Source organism: Dinoponera quadriceps, unplaced genomic scaffold (assembly GCF_001313825.1).
Source record: "Dinoponera quadriceps isolate SergipeBrazil2010 unplaced genomic scaffold, ASM131382v1 scaffold367, whole genome shotgun sequence".
In the NCBI taxonomy this organism is placed as follows: domain Eukaryota; kingdom Metazoa; phylum Arthropoda; class Insecta; order Hymenoptera; family Formicidae; genus Dinoponera; species Dinoponera quadriceps.
In genome coordinates this window covers 19,455-45,411 of record NW_014554712.1, presented here as the reverse complement: position 1 = coordinate 45,411, position 25,957 = coordinate 19,455, and the positions used below count along the sequence as shown (strand labels likewise).

The 25,957-nt window shown below is 41.6% G+C and overlaps 5 protein-coding genes across 11 annotated transcripts; 1 reads left to right on the top strand and 4 right to left on the bottom strand.

Moving 5' to 3' along the window:
- Window positions 1–56: 56 nt before the first annotated feature.
- On the bottom strand, window positions 57–1,735 carry LOC106741059 (LYR motif-containing protein 4). 3 transcript variants are annotated; one of them, XR_001374150.1, is made up of 4 exons: window positions 1,535–1,735; window positions 1,033–1,205; window positions 815–905; window positions 57–561 (listed from the first exon to the last, which is right to left on the bottom strand). XR_001374150.1 is itself a non-coding variant. In XM_014612656.1 (3 exons), the coding sequence occupies exons 1-3, from the start codon at window positions 1,615–1,617 to the stop codon at window positions 877–879; spliced, it is 285 nt and encodes a 94-aa protein (XP_014468142.1). In that variant the 5' UTR covers window positions 1,618–1,735; the 3' UTR covers window positions 57–876. The 3 variants fall into 3 exon arrangements, 2 of the variants coding, with proteins under 2 accessions (XP_014468142.1, XP_014468143.1); XM_014612656.1 differs by having other exon boundaries at window positions 57–905; XM_014612657.1 differs by lacking the exon at window positions 815–905 and having other exon boundaries at window positions 1,535–1,734.
- Window positions 1,736–1,840: 105 nt separating this feature from the next.
- LOC106741057 (probable phenylalanine--tRNA ligase, mitochondrial) lies at window positions 1,841–5,235 on the top strand. 3 transcript variants are annotated; one of them, XM_014612654.1, is made up of 5 exons: window positions 1,841–1,910; window positions 2,041–2,147; window positions 2,240–2,955; window positions 3,488–3,780; window positions 4,020–5,235. In XM_014612654.1, the coding sequence occupies exons 2-5, from the start codon at window positions 2,143–2,145 to the stop codon at window positions 4,317–4,319; spliced, it is 1,314 nt and encodes a 437-aa protein (XP_014468140.1). In that variant the 5' UTR covers window positions 1,841–1,910; window positions 2,041–2,142; the 3' UTR covers window positions 4,320–5,235. The 3 variants fall into 3 exon arrangements, with proteins under 3 accessions (XP_014468140.1, XP_014468138.1, XP_014468139.1); XM_014612652.1 differs by having other exon boundaries at window positions 1,849–1,957; XM_014612653.1 differs by having other exon boundaries at window positions 1,873–2,147.
- LOC106741055 (probable phospholipid-transporting ATPase IIB) lies at window positions 4,494–13,251 on the bottom strand. 2 transcript variants are annotated; one of them, XM_014612647.1, is made up of 12 exons: window positions 13,079–13,251; window positions 11,071–11,215; window positions 10,551–10,823; window positions 10,220–10,462; window positions 9,949–10,137; window positions 9,042–9,628; window positions 8,550–8,966; window positions 7,163–7,707; window positions 6,542–6,782; window positions 6,232–6,398; window positions 5,960–6,163; window positions 4,494–5,872 (listed from the first exon to the last, which is right to left on the bottom strand). In XM_014612647.1, the coding sequence occupies exons 1-12, from the start codon at window positions 13,249–13,251 to the stop codon at window positions 5,739–5,741; spliced, it is 3,318 nt and encodes a 1,105-aa protein (XP_014468133.1). In that variant the 3' UTR covers window positions 4,494–5,738. The 2 variants fall into 2 exon arrangements, with proteins under 2 accessions (XP_014468133.1, XP_014468134.1); XM_014612648.1 differs by lacking the exon at window positions 13,079–13,251 and adding an exon at window positions 11,842–12,082 and having other exon boundaries at window positions 5,739–5,872.
- Window positions 13,252–15,112: 1,861 nt separating this feature from the next.
- On the bottom strand, window positions 15,113–16,273 carry LOC106741058 (coiled-coil domain-containing protein 103-like). The gene is made up of 3 exons (XM_014612655.1): window positions 16,029–16,273; window positions 15,634–15,881; window positions 15,113–15,426 (listed from the first exon to the last, which is right to left on the bottom strand). Exons 1-3 carry the CDS (start codon window positions 16,248–16,250, stop codon window positions 15,126–15,128), a joined length of 771 nt encoding a protein of 256 aa, XP_014468141.1. The 5' UTR covers window positions 16,251–16,273; the 3' UTR covers window positions 15,113–15,125.
- On the bottom strand, window positions 16,272–25,629 carry LOC106741056 (transient receptor potential cation channel subfamily V member 5). 2 transcript variants are annotated; one of them, XM_014612649.1, is made up of 15 exons: window positions 25,588–25,629; window positions 24,410–24,588; window positions 24,247–24,334; window positions 23,284–23,460; window positions 23,001–23,190; window positions 22,380–22,533; window positions 21,492–21,746; window positions 21,326–21,408; window positions 20,339–20,857; window positions 19,329–19,494; window positions 18,911–19,172; window positions 17,504–17,685; window positions 17,119–17,235; window positions 16,891–17,016; window positions 16,272–16,618 (listed from the first exon to the last, which is right to left on the bottom strand). In XM_014612649.1, exons 2-15 carry the CDS (start codon window positions 24,566–24,568, stop codon window positions 16,484–16,486), a joined length of 2,613 nt encoding a protein of 870 aa, XP_014468135.1. In that variant the 5' UTR covers window positions 24,569–24,588; window positions 25,588–25,629; the 3' UTR covers window positions 16,272–16,483. The 2 variants fall into 2 exon arrangements, with proteins under 2 accessions (XP_014468135.1, XP_014468136.1); XM_014612650.1 differs by having other exon boundaries at window positions 16,528–16,618; window positions 16,891–17,035.
- Between the last annotated feature and the right edge of the window lie 328 nt (window positions 25,630–25,957).

The window sequence follows — 25,957 nt, the reverse complement described above, 5'->3', positions numbered from 1 at the left end:
CGCAGAGGGACTTGGATTTTTAAATGGTACAACTTATATACAGTGGATCGAATGGATCTTTATTTTTCAGACATGACTAAAACAGCATTGTAATGTGCTGCAATATTTTGCATCGATAAAATACGATGAACGTCTTAACAACTGTTCAAGAATAACGGATATTAAAATATGTACAGATCTAAAATATAAAACGTCTTCGTGCATATCACATATAATTAAATCTAATATATTTACACAAGGGGCTATTATATATACCCAGTAAGCGATCTGTTAGCAGTCTGACGACAGATTGGCGACAGATTCGAACAAGATCTGTCGACAGAGCCTGCTGATAGACAGCAAATTAGCGACAAGGAAGCGAGCAGGATCTGTAATATTTCCATTTAAATACATTGACAACTCAGATCCTACTCAGTTTCTGCCATCGGTCTATCATCATAATCTTCCATCAGATCCTGCTGCATTTCTGCTAGCAAACTGTTGACAGAGTCTGCAGCAGACACTGCGCAAAATCTGCTTTTGCAGATTCAGCTGTGTCTGGATAGAAGTCGTTTTATGTATCTATAAAAAAAAAAAGAAGCAATCTAAAGATTAGTTTTGTCGCTTCTTTTTTAATTTAATGCACAATATTAAATGCCTGACTTATAATTTGTCACCCAGTGAACACCAACTGACAATAACATAATAATATAAATGCAATATAACGTGTGTGTTATGTCAACAGTTATGTCGTTGAGCGGGAAATTATAACACTGATGTTATGTTACCGTTGATTGGTGTTTACTGGTCAAATTAATACTTGAATAATAATTACACTGTTGCCTCGGCAATCACACTTGATTTGGAAACCGAAATTTGGAGGCACTGCGTGCGAACTTAAGAAAAATCCTCCTTGTACAAAGCTTCTTCACATATATATAAAATAAAACAGTAGTTACAAATACATGTATGTTTATCAGAGTTCTCAACGTTAAGCGGCACAATTCTATCCAGTTTTATTCACTTATATCGTTCAATTTCAATTCATCTTGCCTTGAGTCTCGATTATCAAGGGCCTAGTGCTGTAAAGATTACTCAATATCACTTGTCTCTTGATCGTTTCCAGTGTCTCCTGTCCCTTTGCATAACATTGCCTAACCTCTTCCTCATCCTGCAATGTTTTATTCTCTTTGAATTCGTGCCGTATCTTTCGCAGAGCGTACATCCTGAAAAATACAAAATAACTATGCACCGGCTGATGCTGCCACACGAGTATCACGAAAATCTAACAGATGTATTACGATTCGTATCGTAATCGCACGAGAAACAAAAGTCACTCTATATTTATAACACAAAGTTGCATAACGCTGCGAGAATATACCGCAGCGATAACGTATTTTAACAATCATTTTCATCAAAGGGAAAGAGCGATACATTTTTCTCCCGAAATATTTCGAATGTTACAAACGAATTTGTCGGGGGAATCATCTCACCACAAATCGTTTAATACGATAGTTCTTGATCAAACGATACCGTGTTTGTACCGATTGTTTACCTGTAATTATACGAGCTCCATTTTTTGCTTTCTCGAATCAAGTTCCGATAAAGATACAGAATCATATTTCGGCTGGGATTCATTATTTACAAAGGGCGATTCACCGCTGAACTAATCGGGACTGTCGGCGAATACGTTGCACGTGCACGCTCGATCACAGAGAGACGTAATCCTAAGGTCTGTTCTGCCTAACTGGGTTAGGTTGCACTTTCTTACTTTCGAGTGAAATAAGCATACGGCCGTGTCATTGGAGAGAAAAGGAACAACATTCCAGTGCAGTATTGGTGCATGTAAAAGGTCGTTTTACACTTCTTAACTGCACTGAATGTGCACTAGAACCGACGTAGGATACATATTTTACGTGTATAACCTTTTCGTACGTTATATACGAGCATATTAAGTTTTCCTTTTTATCCAATACATGTGAATATCTTAAAATAATTTATATTTAACTTAACTGTGCATATATCGGAGAGTAGAGAAAAATATAAAATTCTCTCCCACAGATATCTTTCTTGCTGTTTGTACCATGCGTGTGCGTGCATAAAGATTTAACTTGAGAAACCTCGAAATCGCTGGAGAAGTAAGAAGAAAACGAACCCTCAATAATGTGGTACGTAATTCCCGAGCTTGCATACATGGTTCATTCGTCAGAAAAGATTCTTCATTTACTTTTTACTTATTTCTTTATTTAACGCATCATAGGTGCACTAGATATGCTCACTTTTGCAAGGAAACCTTAAGAACGTGCAGAACAGCGTCTAGCGTCGCCAATGTTAATAAAAACATCAACGAGCTGGTGCTGCTCGGTCAGAAATATGTAACGGACGATTGGACAAACATTACTCCAAATGTCATCAGCAAGTTAGGGAGAAATTTGCACGTTAAGCAATACCATCCGCTCTGGCTCTTACGCCAGCGTATCGTGGACTACTTTTACAAACAATTCCCCGGCAAGAGCGGAACACCGGCGTTCAGCATCCACGACAACATATGTCCTGTGGTCACAACTTCTCAGAATTTCGATTCTCTTCTCGTGCCGAAAGATCATCCGAGTAGGAGGAAGAGCGACTGTTACTTCGTGAATCAAGACACACTGCTGAGGGCACACGCGACTGCTCACCAGGCAGAATTAATTTCAATGGGTCTGAACAACTTCCTCGTTATCGGGGATGTATATCGGCGGGACGAGGTCGACAGCACCCATTACCCGGTTTTCCATCAGGTTGACGCGGTCAGATTATGCACGTTGCAGGAGATATTTCACGATGTAAACGATCCCGCTGGTTTAAAGTTGTTTGAGCACTCGGGGACGGAGACCGCTGATAAGCAAGGCTGTCATACCTTAGAGGCGGTGAAGATGATGGAGCAGGAACTAAAAAGCACTTTAATCGGTTTGGCGCAAACTGTCTTTGGAAAAGGTATAGCTATTACCGATTTGGAATATTTTACTGGAAATATAATGAAAATTTGCTGGAATATACACGAAAATCTCCCACAATTTATCTCATTTCATCGATATTTCGGTAAAAAAATTACTAATAATCGATATTTCAGCAATTTTTCCTAAAAAATCACATAGTTCTCAGTTATAACCAGTAACTTTTACGATACCTAATATTTCAACATTTTTTCATTACCTTTCATTCATTGATATACTCTAACCTTCCTAATATTTCACAGTATTATATTTCATTTCACAAGGAATATTACCATTCATTTTTATATATATCCAATAATTTTTCGATAACTTTTATTTCGCTTTTCATTGATTTCAATAGTACCTTCAGCGAAATATTTCCGTCAGGGACATCATCCTTAATTTGATATATCTTTGGTAACGATATGAGATCATCTTTCGATCTAATCTAAAATCAAAATTTGCAAAACATTTTTACACATTTTCACCGGAATAAGTCGAAATTTTGATTTAACGATGCTTCACATTGATAGACGTGCAATGCCGATGGGTTGATCAGTACTTTCCATTCACCCATCCGTCCTGGGAGCTGGAAATACTGTTCAACGACAAATGGCTCGAGATTGTGGGCTGCGGCGTCATGCGCCAAGAGATCCTGCAGAAATCCGGCGCCGTCGATCGGATCGGATGGGCGTTCGGTCTTGGATTGGAGCGCCTGGCCATGCGCTTGTACAGCATACCGAACATACGGTTGTTTTGGAGCGAAGACATCAGCTTTCTAAATCAGTTTAAAGTAGACGATCATAACGCGCATATACAGTACAAGGTGAGATAAATAATTTCGGATATAACGTTACAACAATAATGTATCGATATCATCTCACTTAACCATGTGAATGCAATGTACATACGTATATTACATATTCGTTTTGAATTTATATTGCATTTACACTGCAAAAATTACAACATATATAGTATTAAACATATATAAGTGCGATGTAACTAATGCTCAGCGTTTATTGGGTATCGAGCAAATAATTGGATCGTTTAAATGTGACGTTTCAGCCTATAAGTATATATCCTCCTTGCACAAACGACATAAGCTTCTGGTTGCCGGAGGACGGAAGCTATTTTCCCAACGACTTCTACGACTTAGTTCGGGAGATAGGCGGCGATATGGTCGATCAAATCATTCTGAAGGACGAGTATGTTCATCCGCAGACGAAGAGAATGTCTCATTGTTACAGTATAGTGTACAGACACATGGAACGCACTTTGACTCAGAGAGAAGTCGGCGAGGTTCATCGTAAAGTGGCAAGAGTAACGGATGCTAAACTTAATGTGACCGTTAGGATTCAGAAATAAAAACGCTTGTCTAACAAAAACTGAGTGTTTATTTTAGAGAGTAAGTTCCACGAGCTACTTATTTCGTAAACGGCGCGACATCAGCCGCTCTCGAGCCGCTATTTAACGAAGTATGTTAATATACATATAGAGCGACGCGACCGTCGTGCGGCCACAGCACGAACATCAGAGAAATCGGGAGAAAAGGAATATATTATTTTTATTTGCGAATAAATTAATCACAAACGCGTTACATCAGCAAACAATAGTATTCTAAAAACAGCTATTATTATTTGCGATACGCCTCATTCATATTAGAGGTAACAACGATTACAGTTTACATGTTCTACATGCTTGCATTATATACATGAATATAAAACACATTACGTAATCTGGTATTGATGGTTTACGCGCGAGTACATATACTTAATGATGATGAAGTAAGAGAATCTAGAAACTTTCGAAGGATACGGAAATAAACGTCTCGAACAGAGCTCCGGAATAAATTTCACTATACAATAGCGTTAGTGCAAGAATTGCCGTTTATACTTAGTTCACAAAAATCACAGTTTCATTTCTGACACTCAAATCCTATTCCTCAACCGTATTATCGGTTCAACAATTTTCTTTCCTTTTTTTTCCTTTTTTTCTTTTTCTTTTTAAGTAAAATGCATTAGTCTCTCGTTAGAAATAAAGATTACTTGTCCCTTAATACGCTGGGATACGCTTGAAGATTTATTCGATATATGAGAAATACTGTTGTGTGTGTTGTGCTCTCAGTTAGAACATTTCTAATTAGTATTTTGAGAACGAACGATAAGCATCGAACTTATGTAAATGCCGTGATACGTGCATACAAACGCACCAAAATGGAAGATTCGAGTTTGACGTTACGTTCATAAATAAATTAACAATATATAAACAAAAAGAAAAAAAATATATATATATATAAAGAGAAAAAATCAGATAGAAAAAGTCATGTATTTTTTCCTTTCACCTGAAGCCAGGATGTGTGGTGTAGATAAGATATAGATAAGCCTTGCAGGAAGTATTAACATTATACGAAGTATCGTGAGAGTTGGTTTCGCATCGTAAAATCCAATCCGTATCTCAACGAAGTCACCCAGTGCGCAGTATAATACAGGAGATTTGGAAACTTTACCGGCTCTTGTTTCGCAGCGTAGGCATTCCCTGTTACATTAGTCCTCGATAGAATCGTTACAAAAATAGTTGGTTGATATAAAACGGTGCATATAATTTATCTTATTTCGCTACGAACGAACTGAGTAATATTAGTTGGATTGGATTGGAAAACGAAAAGAGAAAGAAAAAACTTCTGTATACACTTCCCTCTATATCGCTGATACATTACGCTGATGTTTTGCCCTCTCTTCTGTCTATGTCTGTACGCAGATGGCAGATGACGCGTTTGCGCGTGATTTAGGATAATTTTGTGTAACTAGGAGGCGAAAACTTCTTCCTCAAGAACTTCAAGATATACAGCGGCATGCACGAGACTAACGTTATCACCAGTACCTTCCACAAGAAGTCCGTTGTTTTGATGAATTCAGCATCTGCGTTAAAAACAAGAATGAAAAGACCGTGCGAGAATATCGCATGCTCGATGATCCCTTTCGTTATTGCGAACTCGTCGAGCTTACCGAAGTAATCCTTGAGAACGACCAACGACAATAAATAAAGCGCCAAAGAGAAGATTTCAGCGAGCATCATTATATGATGCCAGGTTCTGATCGTTAAAGCAACCATTATCAGCTCCGTTAAAACAAGCGCCGAAAAACTGATGGCCACTATATGAATAAATTCGTCCTCGAACATTATAAGTGCACCATACATTATTACCCCTCCTGTGACAGAGCCGTTATAAGATATGCGATATATTTGATAGGCACACGTGATTTAACAAGATACTCACCTTGATATATGCTTATCAAAACCCACATAAAAAATGTTTTATATGACAACGAACGACCTTTGCTCAGCTCTTTGTAGAGCTCGGGGTAAGTGAGCGCGATTTTTCCTGACACGTCCTTGTCCAGTACCAACGAAAAGACGGGGAACATTGTATATATTGTAGCGTACCTAAATATTGTTTAATGCACGATCAATTTATGCATATTGAGATATTTAGGCAGTTATTCCTCAAGAAAGAACCACAGGACACCGATAATACAAAGAAGTGTAATGAAAAACATATTGAATATCAGTAAATTTATACCACTTACCCTACCATGAGGAAACCCTGATACAAGGCAACCGAAGACAAATAAAAGACCGCAGAAAATACCGCCTGCATGGTCGAAATGATCAGACCACGGTGTATGACGAACTGGCTTAATGCAGCCGATCGTTTGTAACTTCTTCTGCCGTGAACCAGCAGTAAATTAGCGAGATGACTAAACTGAGAGATTGAGAAATCCGCAGCCAGCGATGCTTGCCTTCCCTCTAGACCTTCCAGACCAATTCCTGACGGCAGCCATGTGAAAATTGTAAGTCACGATAACGCAATTCAATTATTTTCATTGAATGATTTAACTGGGTGTACATATATAACTTCGGGGATCTGCACACAAATAAAAATAATTTTTAAATTTCGGAAAAAAACACCATTTTTTCCTCCATTTCTTCGCGTTGATATACTTTTTCTTACCTTCTTCTACGGGGAAAAAGAAAGTTAATGCGGCAAGTTTCAACCGAACATTCGTGAATTTGTCTAAACTAATTATTTTTGCATCTCCGAGACGGAAATCGAGGAAGTCCGGGGGGGGGGGAGGGGGACGGGTTTTCTCCCGAAACTTGAAAACTATGTAAATAAATTAGATTGCGTGAAAGAGAGAGATGCGTACCAGCGTCCGCAGCTTGTATCATAGAGACGTCGTTGCCACCATCGCCGACGGCCGCTGTTCTCTTGCCGGTATGTCTCTGTATGAGACTGACGACTTCGGCCTTTTGCGTGGGAGAGCATCGGCAACAGACGACCGCGGGCGAGCCGCATGCGAGCTCCAGGAATTCCTGCTCGTAGTACTGCAAGCACACCTCCAGGGAATCACCGCTGATAACTAAGGCACAATCTTGCTTCTTGCGGAACGTATTCAGTTCCAAGTGGGCGTCGGTGCGCGTCACAACGGACTTGAAAACATGTAGCCCTTGAGTGCGCGAGACCAACCGCGAGGATTTCGCTATACACGTCGCGGTCTCCAGCTTGTCGCCGGTCAACATCCATATCTTTATCCCGGCGTTCCTCAAGAGCTCCAACGTAGGCCTCACTCTATCTTGCAGTCTGTCCTCGACACCGGTCACACATAGCAGCTCCATTTCTCTCTCGAGGCTCTCGACTACTGCGGCGACCCTCGACACGCGGTCGCTGACGCTCATTCGCGCCGCGTTGTACCTATAATTGCGACAATTTTTTGTTTAATACATAACACTTCGATGTATATTCATCACGGTAAATTTATCTAAGATAAATATCTAAGCAGATATGGAGAGCGGATGCACTGAAAACCAGCGAAGAGCAAAATTTGAATTTTGTGGGAAACAAGTCGCATGATGCGTAGAATCTACAATTTATCTTAAATTCAGTCTTAGGCATATATTCAGAAAAAATCTTCATACGTAAAGCAAAAATTAAATTTTGATTTTTTTTTTCAAACGTATTTAATAAAGTAAAATATAAAGCAATACTTGAGTACAGTTCAGCTACGTTGATGTTGGGATATCTTCTCCTCAAATAAACACAAATCTTAGAAATAAAATTAAAAAAAAAAAAACATTTAAATGATAGGCTTTTCCGTTTCATCAATTTCTCAAGAATAATATTCAAAAAATAAAATATTCAATAATATGCAGCTTATATAAAGCTTATATAAAGAAAACGTGTGTGTTCATGATGGTCATTGTCTATTTTTCTGGCAAACCTGATAAAAACAGTTTAAAAATAAAATCATAGAGTTCTTCATTTTACGAACATTGTGTCAACGAAGTCATTATTATTTTCTATTTTTTTGTTTTATCTTTAAAAAGCTAATTATTGAACATGATTGTGTATGAACCAACTTTTCTTTCTAAAAGACCTCAAGTCAAATACGAAATAGTTAAGAAAACCGAGTTTTTCCTCAAAAATGAGAAAAAGTGAGAAGTTTCGAAATGAGCGGAGAAAAATGAGATCGCTCCCTGTTTAAGTAATCAAATATTTGTATAAGTAATTTCTTAATTCCTCCAGGGACATGTTACCTCGCCTCAAAATCGGCATATTGATCCTCGGTCAGATTCTTCTTGGCCACAACCAGTGTCCTGAGACCTTCACGCGCCATGTTTCCGCATACCTCCTCCAGCCAGTCATTGTACTGTACAATACCGGACATCACGACGTCAGCACCTTTCAGGTAAAACACGATGTCAGAGCTGGACTCTTCCCTCACGATTATTCCCATCCGCTTGGTCTCCGACGTGAAGGGAAATATCTGCAGTATGGTGTAATTCAGTATTTGACCGTTCAAAGCCTTCAACTGCATCGTAGTAAGGTCACGCTTGACCAGAGCCAATCCCATTTCCTCCGTCCATTTCACCAGGGCCACTTCGTCCGGGCTGGAAGCCTGGTAATTACGCTTCTGCTCCGGCAAGTAGTAATGTTGGTCGGCTTCGGTTTGGCTGAAACGTTAAAAATCCAAGCTGACGACAATGGTTCCCGTCTTCGCATTGGATCAAGCGAGAAATCGCCCATACCTTTGAATGGAGCCCGTGTCTCCGGTCTCTCCCGTTTGTACGCTCACCGTGTCCAGATTCGTGGACCTCGTTACATCGTCATAAACCGGGGTTACGTTATGGCACAGCGCCAGAGCGTGCACGGCGTCGTAGATCCGGGTGTTCTCGGACCTCCGCACCTTGCCGCTGTGCGCGCTCGGTGCCTGTTTCACGGGCGAGTTTTCCGAGTTGATCGAGTAATAAGACCTCAACACCGTCGTTACCTCGTCGAACGTCTCTTGGCCGTAAGATATAGTGCCCAGGTGGAGCTTCTTGAACACCATCTTGTTCTGCGTCAGCGTGCCGGTCTTGTCGCTCAGCAGGTACGATATACGTCCGAGCTCCTCCGGGATAGTGGTCGTCCTCACGACCGTACCAGCGATATCCTTGTCTCTCTGTATGCACCAAGCGTAGAACGCCTTGCCCATGTCCAGGTTTACTCTCAAGCTGATGGGTATGATGTACGAAAATAATAGGACGAAACGGAACATGTAACGGTACCACGGGCCGCTGAATCCCTTCAGACACATCATTACGAGCGCGAGTCCTATCACAGCGCAAAACAGTACCTGCGTGGAGATACAACGTAACGTATCAACATTCCTATACAGACATGATATTCGTGGTTTTGCTCGACTTGTTTTCCGCTTTGGAAGGTTTAGCTAGTCCCGGGTATTCCCACGGGAAACAAAAAAGTTTCTCCAAGAAAGAGGAGCGCCTGAAGCTTAAGTTGTTCCTCTTTCCTGAAGAAGTGCGTTAAAATACTCGCGAAACATCGGAAACAAATCCGCGAAGGACATGGCATCAAACTGGAAGCCAAGTCGAGCAATCGTACACACATACATATCGACATATCGTGACGCGCAATTTCTGCATATATGCACAATACCTTCGTCAATTGATTGATCTCTTGGTCGAGTAAACCGACTTTTGATCTAATTGCAGAATGATTCATTAGAGAGCGTGTCTCCTGACCGGTGTAAACGACGATACCGAGAGCAGATCCTGATGCCACAGCGGTGTTGGCCCACAGAGTATTGTCCACACCCAAGCTTTCTTCGCTGCTGTATCCATCGTACTGGGAGTAACACGGTTGTGTAAAATAATCTGACAAATTTAGAGTAATACAACAAGATCTATTGAGACAAGGTGTTACTCACCCTCGAAAAAGTGCCGATGAAACTGTGGATATCCTTCTGAGGCTTTTCGACGTACAAACTGGCCTTAATATCAAACAACTGAGAATTGCTTTCCAATTTTTGCGTTGCAGGCACCGCTAGTCTCAGTTTCCAATCTGTCTCGCCATCCAACTGATCGGTACGCACGAAACACGCACCCGACTTCTCAGTTGTGCGTAATAACACCAGATCAGCAGGTACTCTTTGACCTTTCTCGACTATCACCTTGTGGAGAAGTAATTGTTTACGCTTCACGTGCTTCAAATTTTGCCGTTAGATTAATGAGAGAGAGGTAACGGTAATAAAAACTTACCAAGTCACCAACTCGCAATTTCGAACTTGGTACTAATTCTGGCGTATCAAAACCCTTGACTAGTCTACAGTATTTTTGTGCATTGACTTCCTTATCTCTCTTATACCTTCTAAAATCATCGATAGCTTCGCGGAAAATCGTTACGGTTAAAACAAAACACAATGGTCCCCAATATGTATACAAATACCCTATTCTTATGTCTGGTATAAATTGAGATATAGCCATAAGCAGAAAGTATAGATTCAAGAAGAATTTGAATTGCTGAAAGAGGACCTGTAAAATAATAACAAATTTGTATCGTTAATTATATCACAATTATATCACACTGCTGCGTTAACTTCGAAGAGAGATATTAAAGCTGTTATTCACAGTCAGACCGCCTTAAGTTCATCTTGAGATGCTTTATAGCTGATGAAGTGAGCCGTACATCTGAAGACGCACTTGAGGTAATCTTAAATATGAGATCTGGATGTGAATATCAGCCTGCGACATTGTCCAACTTAGCCAAGGGAAAACATACCAGAGGCAAGAAAGTAACAACATTGTATTTTTGATTTCTTATAACATTGGTGGGAAACTTTTCATGCATAGGCTGTCCGATGTGGATAACTCTGGCTCTTAATTCCCGTTCTCTGCAGCATCTTCTCCACATCCAAGTACAACATCTGCAACCGTGAGAAACAAACCTAATCTGACAAAGTTGCACCTAACAAAGCGAACAAATTAGAAAACTGACCCTCTTATTACAGTATCACTCGTCTTTGTCTAGGATACCATTGTGTCATATTATTTACAAAATTAACAATACCTGACAAAGTATTATATCCCAGGTTGAAACTTAATTAATTAATGTTTGCAAATCGACTTAATAATAAACGTCAGCACAATAATTCGTTTTTATCATTGAAGTATATCGAACGTAAACAAATGTACAATCAGAGGTACATCGATCGTATATCTCAGGAACGAAGTGAGAATTACAAGAGTGAGCAAATTCACTAGGTTGACCAGCGAAATTATAAATATTCCAACAAATTCGCCCACACCACACTTTTATAATTTTCACTTCCTTTCGAGATACACAATCGACTCCCGGATCAACCATCGTCCGTCGCGCGACGCATCGATCGGACGAAACGTCATTCGCGCATCCGTCGAGAAACACCTAATCGGGGAAACTTATGATCGCACACGGAACATCCGATTTGAAGAATTCGCGTCGTCGGGAAGGGCGGCGCGAAGTCGCGTATAAAAGTCGGAATCCTCGGGCGAGACGAGATGTGTACGTCACCTCGACCAAGAGCTGTAGTTCCGCGGCTTGGATATCAACGGGATGTCCTCCTTGGACAGCCTAATAACGTTGCTCTGCGTCTCCATGTAGGTTATTTCCTCGTTAGAGGCCGCATAAAGGATCTCCGTCGTGATTCTGTTCGCGATTCCTCGCGGTCCGAACAAGAAACAACCACGTCTGCAAGGTTCTTATCGAGCTATATCGAGACCAACAAATATTATGACATCACAGGTCGCGATCGTGGAATATGTGACTCCAAGCACGTCAACCGCGCTGACATCGTGCGATTGGCGCGCTCAAGCCACAGAAGCCGCTCAGGATTGGTCGTACTTGGTCAATCCGGCAGCACGAGGCCAATAGGCGCTATCGCATCTAATCTCACGAAATGTCAAACTACTTTCTGGCGCGTAAACAAAGAGATTTGAATAATGTCGAGAAGAAATTGACCTCTTTGTACGAATATCTCGCGGGAATCTTCTTCCGAGGCAGGAGATGACCGATCTCGAAGAAATTCTCAGTGAATTGTTGACACTCGCCATTCGTGTACGTGTAGAATTTTACCATTGGCTGCTTAGAAACGCAGTTCGGAAAGAATTATTATTCCGGCGCACGAGTTACGATTAAACTTATAAAAAGGCAATCCACCGTGTTCGATAGATAAAAAAAAACAATATTACCTCGTCCCTCTTAATCTTATTGATGAATAACACATGAATATTAATGAACAAAGACGCAGTTAATATCGACGAAGAACAAAGAGAGAATTAAGGGGTCGGCGATTAATCTCTCTCTCTCTCTCTCCAATGTGAATTTGTGAAAAGTGAAGATCCTGTAACCTGAAAGCATTCGGAAATGTGTCCACTTTTCACGAGTCCACCGGAGGAAAAGACTGACACGGTCGCCTGCTAGATCTTTCCGGAAGATCGACGTATATGTACAAAATTCGTCGCAGTCGTAATAGAGTCGAGATAGGGGGTCAAACGGGGTCGAGCTATTACTATTTCGAGCGCGCGTAACGCGACTTTCGATCGACCGCATTAGAATCACGCCGGATCGAGTTTCGTCGTCTCCGCAGGTGCAACTAACGACACCGATAAGGAAGTCCCGTTCTCCGTCAGACAGATAATTAGTCCGATAAGACCGATTTCCAGGAAGCCTCGTCGAATAGCAGCAGCGGCACGAGCCCAGAGTTCGGGGACACCCTGTAGAGACAGATGACTGCGGTGACGCGACTCACCCGCAGAGGCAATTCCTCAGGTACTTGGAGCAATCGCTAATGCGCCGTCGCCTCGACGTCAGGAGCCGGATGCTGTCCTCGGAGGGCTGCAGAAGGTAGTCGGTCTCTTCGTCGTCCATTTCAAAATCCCGCTCGTCCGAGTTGAGCCGTAACGGCATCTCCTCCAGCCTCATCTTGAGAAGCCCCGTCTCTCCCGCGTCTCTCACTCCCCCGGTCACCCGGCCGCACTTATCTACCCCTCCGAGACGAACCGATCTCCTCCTCACTCTCCTCGGGATCCTCGCGCGACTTGGCCGCGCGCGACCGCGGCTCAGACGCGGTTAACTGATGCGGGTTAATCGATGTGATAGCTTTAATCGCCGTCTCGCGCGTCGTTGCGACGGCACGACGTCCCCGGCGCATATCTTATCGGAAACCGCGCGACGATTCGGCCGGCCGAGCGCGAAACGATCGTTCGAGAAGATGCACCTCGACCGTCGTCCACTTTATCTCTCTCTCTCTTTCTCTCTCTCTTGCTTTGTTGTCGTCGAGCAGTCGGAGCGATCCGCAGCTGACCCGACCGAGCGGAGGCTCCTCGTTTGTCGTCACGCGACGACGACGACGTCAAGTGCCCCTCGGCTTGTTTACACGCGAGCACGCACACACGCATCAACACCGTACGTACGTGTGCATCATGGCGGTTTCGCGCGCGGTAAACGGTGAGACGACGAGGAAAGTAGGAGATTATTATCGTCAGTCATTCCTGCGGCATCGGACGTGTTCTAAGACATGCGAAAGGTCGGGAACGGGTTAACGAGAGTCCCGGCAGTGGCGCGTTAACACGCGAGGATCACACAGCCGCCACGCGACGAAGCGCCGCGTGCGCCATGTTGCTCGTTAGGCTGTCACGTGACCGCGCCGTCTGCTAGAACCGACCCATCTGGCGGGCTGATTCGAATCGGCGAGCTTGAAGACCAGTCACTCACCGTCTCGGATTAACTTAATCGACCGATTAAGTGTCAACCGTGATTGGTAAATTCTGCTTAACGACAAATGCGATTGATCAGTTCCGCTGGAACAATCGGTCTATTAAGTTAATAGGAAATGGTGAGCCGGCCCTGAATCAGCCAATTGTAGTCGATGATCAACAAGGTACCGTAAACCGAGGATATATGGGCTAAAATGAGAGTTTCGGGCTAATTCTCACTCTGAAGAAGTTAACTGAAGTGTTCATGAAGCATCGGATAGAAATCCTCGGAAAACACGGCGCCAACTTGGAAGCTACATCGAATATCGAGTAAAATACCATAACGGATCATAAATTTATTTAAATTTCCCGCCATATTCTTCTAAGTTGGTCTATTTTTTGTCCGTTTGAAAATTTCTGTAGACTGGCAACTTGACAAAAATACCAATCTATAAGAATGTGGCGAAAAATTTAAATAAATGTATTTTGGTTCATATTACTCCAATGATTCTATACATCCCCGGTATTATTATTAACCCTTTGCGGTCGCGTATCAGCTGCTATACTTTTCTTCTAATCGTATGTCGGTCTGAGTATGTAGATCGATGTGATAGCTTTAACATGCAAAATATAACAGAATTATTAGTTAAATTTAAATCTTCTGATATCTCGTAGCTAACAAGCTTGTACGTTTTAGCCGAACTAGATTTCACTTTTTGTCTTTAGAGTGAATCAAATGTATAATCCAACGTTGAAGGGAGAAGAGACGAAGTTCCAGTGCAGCACTAACTCAGCTAAAACGAACAGATCCAGTGAAGCGATCCATACGGTATCTGAAGATGAACTTAAGAGGGTCTTAAATATAAAATCTGACTATGAATAACGATTTGAAGAGACCTAAGAATATCCGTCCAGTAGAGTATCCATGACTGAGGCAAATACGACCACAACGAGTCAAATATCCTAATCTCCAGGTAAATCTTCGTGATTCTCAGGAAGCTTTGGACATAATGAATGAACAAAGGGCGTAGATGTTATTGACACTTACGATTTATTTCGTTATTATTCGTTTCATTTCGCGGAGGATATTTCCTTGACACGTTAATCGAGCTCGATTCGGTATTTCACGGCTAACGACGCGACCGCGTCTCCCAACGATTTATCCTGCGACTTTCCTTTGAGTCGCAATTGTTGAAAGAGTTGCTTGCACGTAGCCTGCTCGTTCTTTGTCATGAAACATACGGCCAGATCGAATCTGCCACATGTGCTCAGTATACTAAGAAGTTCTGCAATCTGTGTTACATCGTCCACCTTTGATACATAATGCAAACACGTATTCATGAAGTCACCGAGGAAGAATGTAGGTATTTCCACTCGAAAAATACGAGTCTGTAGAACGTGCCTGTTACATAATAGCAAGTTATTAACACCCAGCTAAAGCGGAAGATCACGTCAGAATGATGAGAATATGACTGTAAAAACTCACTTTTCAATCGTCATTCGATCACTTTGTCGTAACCTTGTCATTTGGCATCATTTTGACGTCATCGTAATTTCCTACCCTGCCTGGACATCGATTCTTAAGAATTACGCATATCTCGATTGTTACCTCAAATACCACACGTAAGTAAATCTCTCGGAATAGTCCTCGGTCGTTTTCCAACATCGCAAAAAGTCCTCGCACGCTTCCAAAGGTTTCGCCTTAATATTTCGCTCATCCTCCCGGACGCGTTGTGATTTCTTTGAAGTTGCAGACACAATTGGATATCCGATGCTGTCGGTCACTGGATTCCACTGCACGCCGATCTTAGGTTTCATGTCATTACGATCTAGGGGTTTCAAATGAGCAGCATTGACCTACGAAATATTATCTCATAAGATTTCACCGGAAGATGTGAGTTAAGATTCATAAAAGACGAAAGAACGAGACGTCTTCTTTCCTTTCTTTTTTTTCATGTGTCTTCTTGCTAAACATTTATTTGGAAAATAATTCGGATCAATTACCATTTGTCTGAAGTGCTCGTACGTCGGTACACCTTGTTCAACCGCTCGAAGTTTCGCGTCGTTCTGTAATTTGTATAATTCGTCGGCCGCGAGAGCCGCGTGAAGCTCTTCTTCTAAACTCCTGTAGTCTATCGGAGCCCACAACACGCTCATCGCTTTACTGCATGTGTCCTTCCCTCCTCGGCTGAGTCCTATTTTCGAGCTTTCACAATAGTCCGACATGACGGACAAAACTGTTTGTTGCTATGGAAACTCTAGTATTGGCTCGATGCTTTATCGATCGGAAATGTTTTTATTCTCCGTTTTATCGGAATTTTTTTTATCTATCGGCGACTCGTACAGAATTATCCAATTTCGGCATTTGACAGTCGAAGAGTGAACACGTAAAAAACAACTTTTTGTAGAAATAAAGTAACACAAACGCGCATCAATGTTGGCAAATGTTTATTGATTATTTAATTTCTGGTAATAACAGCTTCCGTTTCGGCTAGAACCTTCTCCTTCGACATTTTTGCTTGCCTTTTCTTCAGCAGTCTGTCGTGGGTTCTCTTCATCTCGAGTATCTCCTTCATTTCCTCCTTGTCTTCCTCCTGAAATCGATACCGCCGTCATGAATAATTTATCGTACAGCTCCGTGACTCATTTATTACCATTTATATTTATTTATTATTATATAAATGACAGAGATCACTCGAAAGTGGAGACTTGAAGTTTTAACACCCTTCCCTTTAGATCTGAATCTCGATAACTTTTGACGAAGTTACAAACCGCTGCTCGAATCTCGCCTATTTCTCGAAGAAGTGTCAAATAATCCACTTCTAATTGTTATGCGTTCGGTGTGTATCGTGATTTTCATACATACACTTTGATTCAGCCGTAAGACCAACGCTCGACGATCGCCGGACATAGGTTGAGAGTAGTCCATCAGCTTCTTCAGCCTCTCGGCGGGGCTGACTCCTCTCTCCACGACCAGAACTATACGCGCCCACTGAAACGGAGGCGCGTAACTGAATTACGCGAATAACACGAATTCAGCAATTAAGCAGCGAGGTGGTCGCGTTCCACTTGAGCGGGCTAATTAACAACCTACTTGTCTTTGCCATTCATTTCTGGTCTCGGCGATCTTCTGGTAAGTGTTGCCCATCATAGCAATTAGCATGTTTACGAGCAGGATCGCCACGATCGCCATATATAACACGAACAGCAGCTGCAACGGTAATAATTATTATTGTAATGATATATGAGCGACGTCAAACGCACTTGACGCAGTCTTTCGCAGGACCAACGCGAGTGAATCATTCGTACGTTTGTGTAAATTAGTTAAGCATTCAGTCGTTGAAATGTGCGTCCCATTGAGCGATGCATCGCGGTTAGCGTCGCAGCTAAGATTGATACGATAAACGAGGCTGATCGGCGACATCGTGTAGTGATTAGAATCGACAGCGGATACGCGAGCGTAAGAAGGGCAAAATTACCTTAGCCTCGAACTCGTGCTCGGTGCTCTCGAACGCGCCGTAATAATCGCCGAAGTTCGTCATGCTCATCAGGAACATCGCCATCACGCTCTCCATCGGCGATGGCATCGGGTTCGACACCGAATCGTCAACGCCTTCCGGGGTATTCGGGTTGTCGAACGACAGGAATATGATGTAATATGCTACGAACGAATGTAACATCAGTCGAGTCGAAATATACAGGCAGAATTGTATACAGTGAGAATTTTATTATACATTGAAGTACTGAAATTGTATCGAAAACATTCTCATCGAATTATTATATATAACAGAATTGAAATAATCCCAGATAACCCTTGGAGTTCAATGTTTCTTGATTGAATATTTGATTGATTATTTGGAGAGGGAATTGAATATTTTGAGAGGAAAAAAATGTAAAAAATAAACATTTTTTATTTATTACACATATATTAGTACAAGTAAATATGTTATTAATACTAAATAACAAATAAATGTTTTTTTTTATTTCTTCGATATTTTTCCCTCAGTGCATCATCAGCATTGCCTGTAGCCCAGTGTCGGGTCTGCATCGAAGCCCACACTAGGCCAGAGTTTGGTCTGTCTCGTGCTGGTGTTTTACAATAGCCCGTCATATAACCCGACCATTAACCAATACCGAGACAAGATTATACCTGCTGACTCTCGGCGGTCGATAGCAGGCCAATGTTGCGCGCGTTAAACAATATCGGTAATTTCTATGCGGGAAGGCCTTCCAATCGACAGGTAGTTCATGAACGAACAGACGTCCCATTCAAGTCGTCGTCGTCATCGGTGACACCGACGACGGCGAAAAGCGAGACGCACACGATGTAATTGCTGGGCTTGCATAACAACGGCGTGTTGGCGCTTATTTAACGTATCCCGTGACCTTCTCGCGCAGTCGTACGTCTCCTTCTGCGGCATTTCTCGTGGCGAGGAAACCTTCGTCGCCGCGATCTGTGTCAATGTCGGGTTGCAGTAGCGTAGTAAACCCGTCGATTAGGTCATACGGCGGCGCCGTTATTCTCGCGGCTGATTAATAATTGTTAAAGCCAATAGGCCAATAAGGCATCGACGGACCGATGATGTCCGTCGAGCGGCCATCTGTCGGGCGCCGGAATCGATGACGTTTCTCTCGTTCATTACGCGTGTCGTGCGAAACTTCGGCTATCAATGTTTATTATCGGCGACAAGGTTGCTCCGGTTGTTCTCTTAGATCCCGCTTGGGACAGGCGTTGCTTCTGACGAGGGCTTTCGGAATCACCGGTGCGAAAATCTCGGTAAAGGAACGACGGAAGCGTTAAACGGGAACGAGGCGCAGTAACTATCGGACGGGACTCGATCGGCGGCGATTAAACGCCACCGCGCGAAATTCACGGCGGGTGTTACCTTGAGAGAAGCCCATGACGAAGACGAGGTAAATGGAGACGAAACGGAGGAGATCGCCCGTGATCATCCTGTAAATCATCACGACGAAGGGCCCGACCGTTTTGAAGCCCCTGCAGAAGAACAAAAAGTACGGCGCCGTCGTCAGCATCACCACGACCGCCAGCATGTCTTCGACTTCGTCAGCGCAGGCTAATCTCAGAAACGGAAACGAGAGCAAGATGCAGCACGAGAAGAGAAACATGACGCGCGACGGCGCCGTCATCTGAAAGTCCATCACGTTCGCATTAGCACGTGTTACGAATTACGAGGGATTCGAAGAGCTCGGCAGAATTCACGTACACGCTTGCCTCGTGGCTCGTCTATCCATGTTTTTACAGAGAGAAACGCTATACTACTGATAGCTGGTAGCTGATCTTACTAGATTCTCGATGAACATGTTGAGACCTAAGAATCTCGCCTCCCGCAGCGCAGCTAGAATATAAAGCACCGCGCCAACCTCCATCACCACTTCCGCAGTCAGGCGAATCTTCGCGTTTATCGTTGTCAGTTGCATCAGCCTGCACTCCTCCGTAAGATCGTCCCACCTGCATTCAGCGAACGCGCACACCGTCGTGAAAAAAGAAAAGCAACGTCGCGATGGGAAGTACACCGAGAGAAAGAGGTTGACATTTTGCGAGGGAAGTGTTTCTTCTGACATATTTTCCCTCGATATTTATCGGTCAGAAGAAAGTTCGGCTGTGACGACGGAATGCGTATTTCTGCAAAATACACCTAAGTTTTCTTATATATTATTATTGGTTTGTTTGCTAGGAATCCAATTTTATTTCGCTGTATTTAAATGAACATTTATTTCTGTGAAGTGAACTTTATATTTTACAAATAAATCTTCTAGTCTTTTCCTCAGTGTATCAGTGGACATACATGTACACGGGGTGTTGTATTAATATATCGAACAGTTGCCGCTGCAAAGGCACTTATGAGAGAGTGAGACAGTGCAACCCGAGTTCACGCGGCGCGCTCTCACTCTCTCATACGTGCCTTTGCAGCGACAACCCGACATACCGTTCAGTGTGTTGACGCAACACACCGTAAACCTATCCCGAAATTTGCAAATCCGTCGGATGTTAAAGTACATCCCAAAACTTATATGGAAAAGGGAATCGTGACTCATATTTATTATTATGTGTTACCTCTTCGTGCTCGGGTTTATTTTTAAACAAACGCATGCGGTATCTCTAAAAATAAAAATGCTTTTCTCGCGCGTCCATTTAAATCATCTCAATACAGCAAATATAGCAATATAGCAAAATAATATTAAATTTCTGAAATAAAAACTGAGTTTCAAGGGATTAATAATGATATTACGTTGGCGTTAATAATATTCCTCGAGCGATACTCTTATTTATCCTTACGCCAGTTACAACGTACCAGTCGTCATCGTTGGATTTTGATAATTCGACGGTGCTGATAATTGTCTCCTCGGTCGAGTTCGCATCGTCCATAACACTTTCGTTGTATGCATACGTCAAGTAGTCCGACTCATTGTTAGGTTTACTAGTATACCACAGTGCACGAATGGTGGCCTCGTCAGGGGCACTCAGGATGGCCTCGTTGTCGCTCAGCGATAAAAGAAAAATGCTTTTCAGGGCCGACGTTATGTTTGACGTCACTTGCAGTTGGATCTTTTCTAGAGACTCCTGTGTCACGTTTAATGATGACTTGAAGTTCGAGGTAAAAGCCGCGGCGAAGCTATTCGTAACCAAGTCCGACAGGTCGGAACTTTGAAAAGATTTGAGAATTGCCAATTCTACCGACGTTATGTTCGTTGAATTCGTCTTCGTGTCATTTACGTTTTCGGTCTCCTGTGTCAACGGGCCAGGGCGAAGGGTGAAGCTAATCAGCGACAGCACGAAGTAGAAGCAGAAGAGGAAGAATTGACGGTAGAATCTAAAAATTTTCGATGTCACAATGCTCCTTTCTCAGCATATAAAATGTAATTAATTCATAATAATGCTCCGCATTTTTCATTCATCCATCCGATAAATTATCTATCCTCTGTAAATATACGAGGGTTGATCCAGAAATAAGGTTCCCATCAATTTTACAAATAGACAACGACGATGAAGTCAAAGAAGAGGTGAAACGCTTCCTCAACGGGTTGGCGGCGGAGTTCTACGACATTGGGATACAGAAATTGGAGCACCGTCTACAAAAATGCGTAGAAAAAGATGGCGATTATGTAGAAAAATAGAGCAAAGTTTCATCTTTCCAACGATGTAAATTTCTATGAGAATAAACAATGTTGTCTATTTGTAAAATTGATGGGAACCTTATTTCTGGTTCAACCCTCGTATTTATATTTTTCGTTCACAGACATACGAAATAGAGGTAGGAGATATCTTTTTGTATACACACCGAAACTTAACGAAAGTGTTCCACTTTGCGTTCAAGAGATCGACCAACGTACCTTCCAACAGCTCTAAATGCTCATCTTTGTCCTAAAATAAACACAATAATCACAATAAACTTTCTGATTATCGAATAATTAGTCGAAAGTAATCAAATGACACGGCTTGCTCACCCCAAAAACAACCAAGTTTAAGGCGGAGTTTTTGTTGATGGCCCCCGTGGTATTGTCGATCGTGTCTATTTGGGACAACGGATAAGCTGCACAAGTTATACTACCGATCTGCCAGTATATCTCTCTCTCGATGTTGAGAATGTGAAAGAACATCTCGACCCTAGCCAGCTTTGCTGCCAAAGTCAGCGGAGTCAAATGTTGGACATTTCTTATGGCCAGCGAGGATCCCACTTCGTACGCCATGTCGAATGCAGCCTGTAAAATTATATCGCATATTACGAAGAAAGCTGCAAATGTAACGCGCATTCTTAACATTGTTTATTATAACGTATACTTTGGCAAGTTTTCTAAATAAGTCTCGCGATGTTTGCTTCTCGACAGTTATCACAGATTATATATGAAAATTATTGTTTAATATCTAATAAACTATTTCTAAATTTCTTCGAGTGAGAGAATAAAAACAGAGAGAAAAGAATCACTCGAGAAGCGGAATGACAGCCGAGTCACTCGAATGATTTTTAAATTATACAGAGTGAATTCGTCGTGTGAATATTTCCACTCAAAACTGAAGATGGTATAATCTTCAATTAAGTATAAGTAAAGATCTGTGTACTTATTCTATAACTTTTAACATGTCGTCACGTAGACATATGTAAGAAAAACTGCGCGACAACAACGTAACGATAACGATCGTAATAATAACGATATTATCGTTGCACATAAGAGTTGCAAAATAAGCTTATCTTATACACCACAGAAAGTAGAAATAAGAGATTGCTGAGATGTTAAGACGTTGAAATGTAAATATCTAGGTTGGTTTTTCTATGTTAGTTGTTCATGTTGCTACGACATAAATAGTTTAGCGTATTACACGCGTATTACACTTACCATTTTCTCGTATATAACTAGCATATGCAAAACCGTGTTGCCATTCGTGTCCTGCTTGTCAGGATCCGCGCCTCTGGCGAGCATAAGCCTGTAGCACTCTTCTTGTCCCAGACACGCGGCGAAGCTCAACGGATACTCGCCCCAATATACGTATCTGCGAGTATGATTATGAAATAGATTGCGCCAGAGACTTTTATCGAATTAGCTCATATTGAACTGGATTATGTTCCTGACAGAGTAATCAACAGAATTACGGTTGACAGGGGTCATTAAGATCTCTGATGGATGAGCTCATTTACGATTAACGTCGAGAAATTAAGAGGACGCCAAAGTAGACGACGAATTCTGGTGAAAAAACGTCAATAAATAAATAAATAAATAAATATATATATATATATATATATATATTCAGAGAAAGAAAGAGAGAGAAAAAGAAAGAAATGCAACTAAAAGTGTCGATAACGTTATAATTTATTACCGACAATACCGATTTCATGAAGTTAACGAAGACTGTAAAGTAAAAAATGAATAAGTAATCAATCGCAACTATCAACCTGCGTGACTCTCATCAGTCATTTCTTACTGATTGAAGTGGAAACGCATTGTAACGTACGAAATTACCCGTTGTAATCAGTCTCCGGTGCGACGCATATCCATTCGTGGTCCACACTATCATATCTCGACGCTTTCTGGTCTTCCGGACACATGAAATTACCGAAGCATCTCTCATGAACATCCGCACCGCTGTCGAGGAGGTATTTCACCATCGCCGGATCCTCGTTAACGATCGCGATATGCAACACGTTTTCTCCTAAGTGGTAAGCGGATCGTTGCAAAGTCAAATCGAATAATCGTCGAGAGATGCATGCATATTACGCGTCTCGTGACGTCCGCAAAGATTTACCGTAATATTCGTCGCTTAGGTAAATGTCGTTTATAAGGTTCGGATAAAAGCGTAGCAATCTTTTCGCCAGATCCGCGTGGAGAGCTGTGGCGTTTAACATGCATAAGTGCAAGATAGTTTCACCGACAGCGCCTCTATCGCTCAGATTCCAGCAGACCAATCTGTACTTGCTTTTGTCTGTCAGGAAATAGCAATCTTTCATTCGTCGATTGAATTATGATATGTAATTTTATGTATAAGAATTCTTAGAAATAACTATAATTATATGAAGTAGTTGTGTGGCTAAATAATGGATTTTCGGCGGTGGCATCAAGAAGGTCTCTCGTAAATTAACTAAACATCGCGGACAAAATTATTCTTCTATAAATTTATTCTTCTATAAATTTATTTAACTATTTAAATAATAAATGTTATGTTGAAATTAGAATAAATACATGTGCAATATGACAAATATAAAAATATTACTCATTTTTTATTTTCTTGTCAATGCATTATTTATGCGTCAATTAATCTTAATAAAGATACATGTGTAACAGGAGAGATACATATATCTCGAATATTATAAATAATAAACTTTATACTGCTGTATATAGTTGTAAAACAAAACGATCGATAATTATAAAATTTGGATACAATATGTGCATACTAGTCTTTAATATCTCATTATAATTTCTCATTAAAATTCTAAATATAATTTAAAGAGGAAATTAAAAATAGAAATTAAAAATGTCACGCTAACCTCTCAAGGAGTACATATAAAGATACATATAATATATATAAAAAGTGCAAATTTTAGTTAGAAAAATCCCAATCCGTGAATAGTTAATCTTCTTTTAATCGCAATTACATAATATTTCAATTTATATAAAGTGCAAATTTCAATGAGTTTCTAAAAAAATTCATTTCAAAAATTCATTCATTCGCCGCGACATAACCACTTTAAAGAATTTTATCATGCGCTACCTATTTTAGTTTCGTCAACGTCTTCGTCACCCATATCCTTATCTATGTCGTAATCCGCCGGATTTTCCATGGCTTTTAACTGTGGCAGCTGTGTACAACGTGAGAAAAACTCTTTTAAAACGCTGATATTGAGATCAGTATGAGCGAAGAGCCGATCGTGTACCATTTTGTGTCGCGGGCGATCTTTATTTCGTAGGAGAACCAGTTTCTCTATTGGTATCCACTTGCCCTTTCCTTTATTATACAAGTAAGGCTCAACCTTTGTTCTCACCGCGTGATCCAACTCCGCGAACTGCTTCGTTTGCGTGGCTCTTTTCATCATGTCTACGAATAAACCACCGCCTGTAACGGCGTAGTAAATGAATAGCAATAATTTATGTCTCATTAACATCTCATTATCATGGAGAAGCTAATAGAGCACGCAATAGCAGAATGCAGGAAAAAGTTGCAATATCTTAAAAAAGAGAAAGAAGGAACTTAAAAGTCCGATATGTAACATTCTGTTAATTTCTCAAATTATAGGACGTATCTTTAAAAATATTTAAACTAATCTCTCTTATCTATGTCGTTTAATAGAACGTTTTTGAAGCTATATTTTTGGAGCTAATTATCCAATGATTTGAAAGTTTACTTAACTTAAAAAAAATTGAATTTTCATCCATTCTCTCATTTTTTATAATAAATTCTTTAATTTTTTTCTATTGGATTCACGTTTTCACCCGTGAAATAATCACGTGAGGTTATTTAGACCCCCCCCCCAATTAAAAGTCACTATTATTAACAAAATATAGCATATTATCGATTCCCCTATAATTTATCATTATTTAAATGCATTGTAAATATAGATTTGCACGTTACTTTTTGACAAAAATCAGGAGACCGTCAAACAAATATTTAAGAAACGGAATAAGCACATCGAGTGCTTCGTGATTATTTGTGTAAAAAAAAACGGTAAGTTTACTATTCCCAGGTTAAACGAAACACTATAAAACACCATTACTTGATATTCTCCCGTTAAAGTAATGTCAAGTGTTCGAAACGAGAAACGGGGGACTCAATCGGGTGGATAGAAAATTAATGAACTTGACATGAGCGAGAAGAGAGCCTCCGCTTGAAGATCGGGCGAATTCCCAAAGTCAAGCGTCACACGACGTAGGAGCCCGAGACGACGAGGATTCGCGCGAGCGTCGTCGCGCGCGCGTGGTGGTATTAAAATTAAATCGCGAACGCGCGGCACGTGGACCCGTTGCGTCATTCGCGACTGCAAGTATTTGGATCGTCGAGTGCTCGGCCCGCCGTTAGCACTTCAATCACACTCCGGAATCCTAGATTGTGACTCACGGACAATAATACGGCCCGGCGGCGGAGGAGGCAACACCCCATCCCCACGATGGATCGCAGGGTTCTGCCCCCGGTCCGTTCGATTAACGTTCATTTTGCGTGATGCGCGGACGCGCAACACATCCCGTGACGGCATTCCTATTTTCGCATTCGATCGAAAAGTGCACTCGCCCGACTAAAAACAACCAGCGCGGTGTTACACCGCGCGGTCACGTTGCGACGTAAGCCGCCAATTAGACGTAACGTGACAACAACCCATGATGTCGTGATGTCAGAGCGCGCAGATGTTTTACGAGATAAAGGAGTCTGACGAGAAGACGCCGAAAATCGCGCCGGCGGCGCCTGCCCGACGTGTTTGCTCCAATTTTTT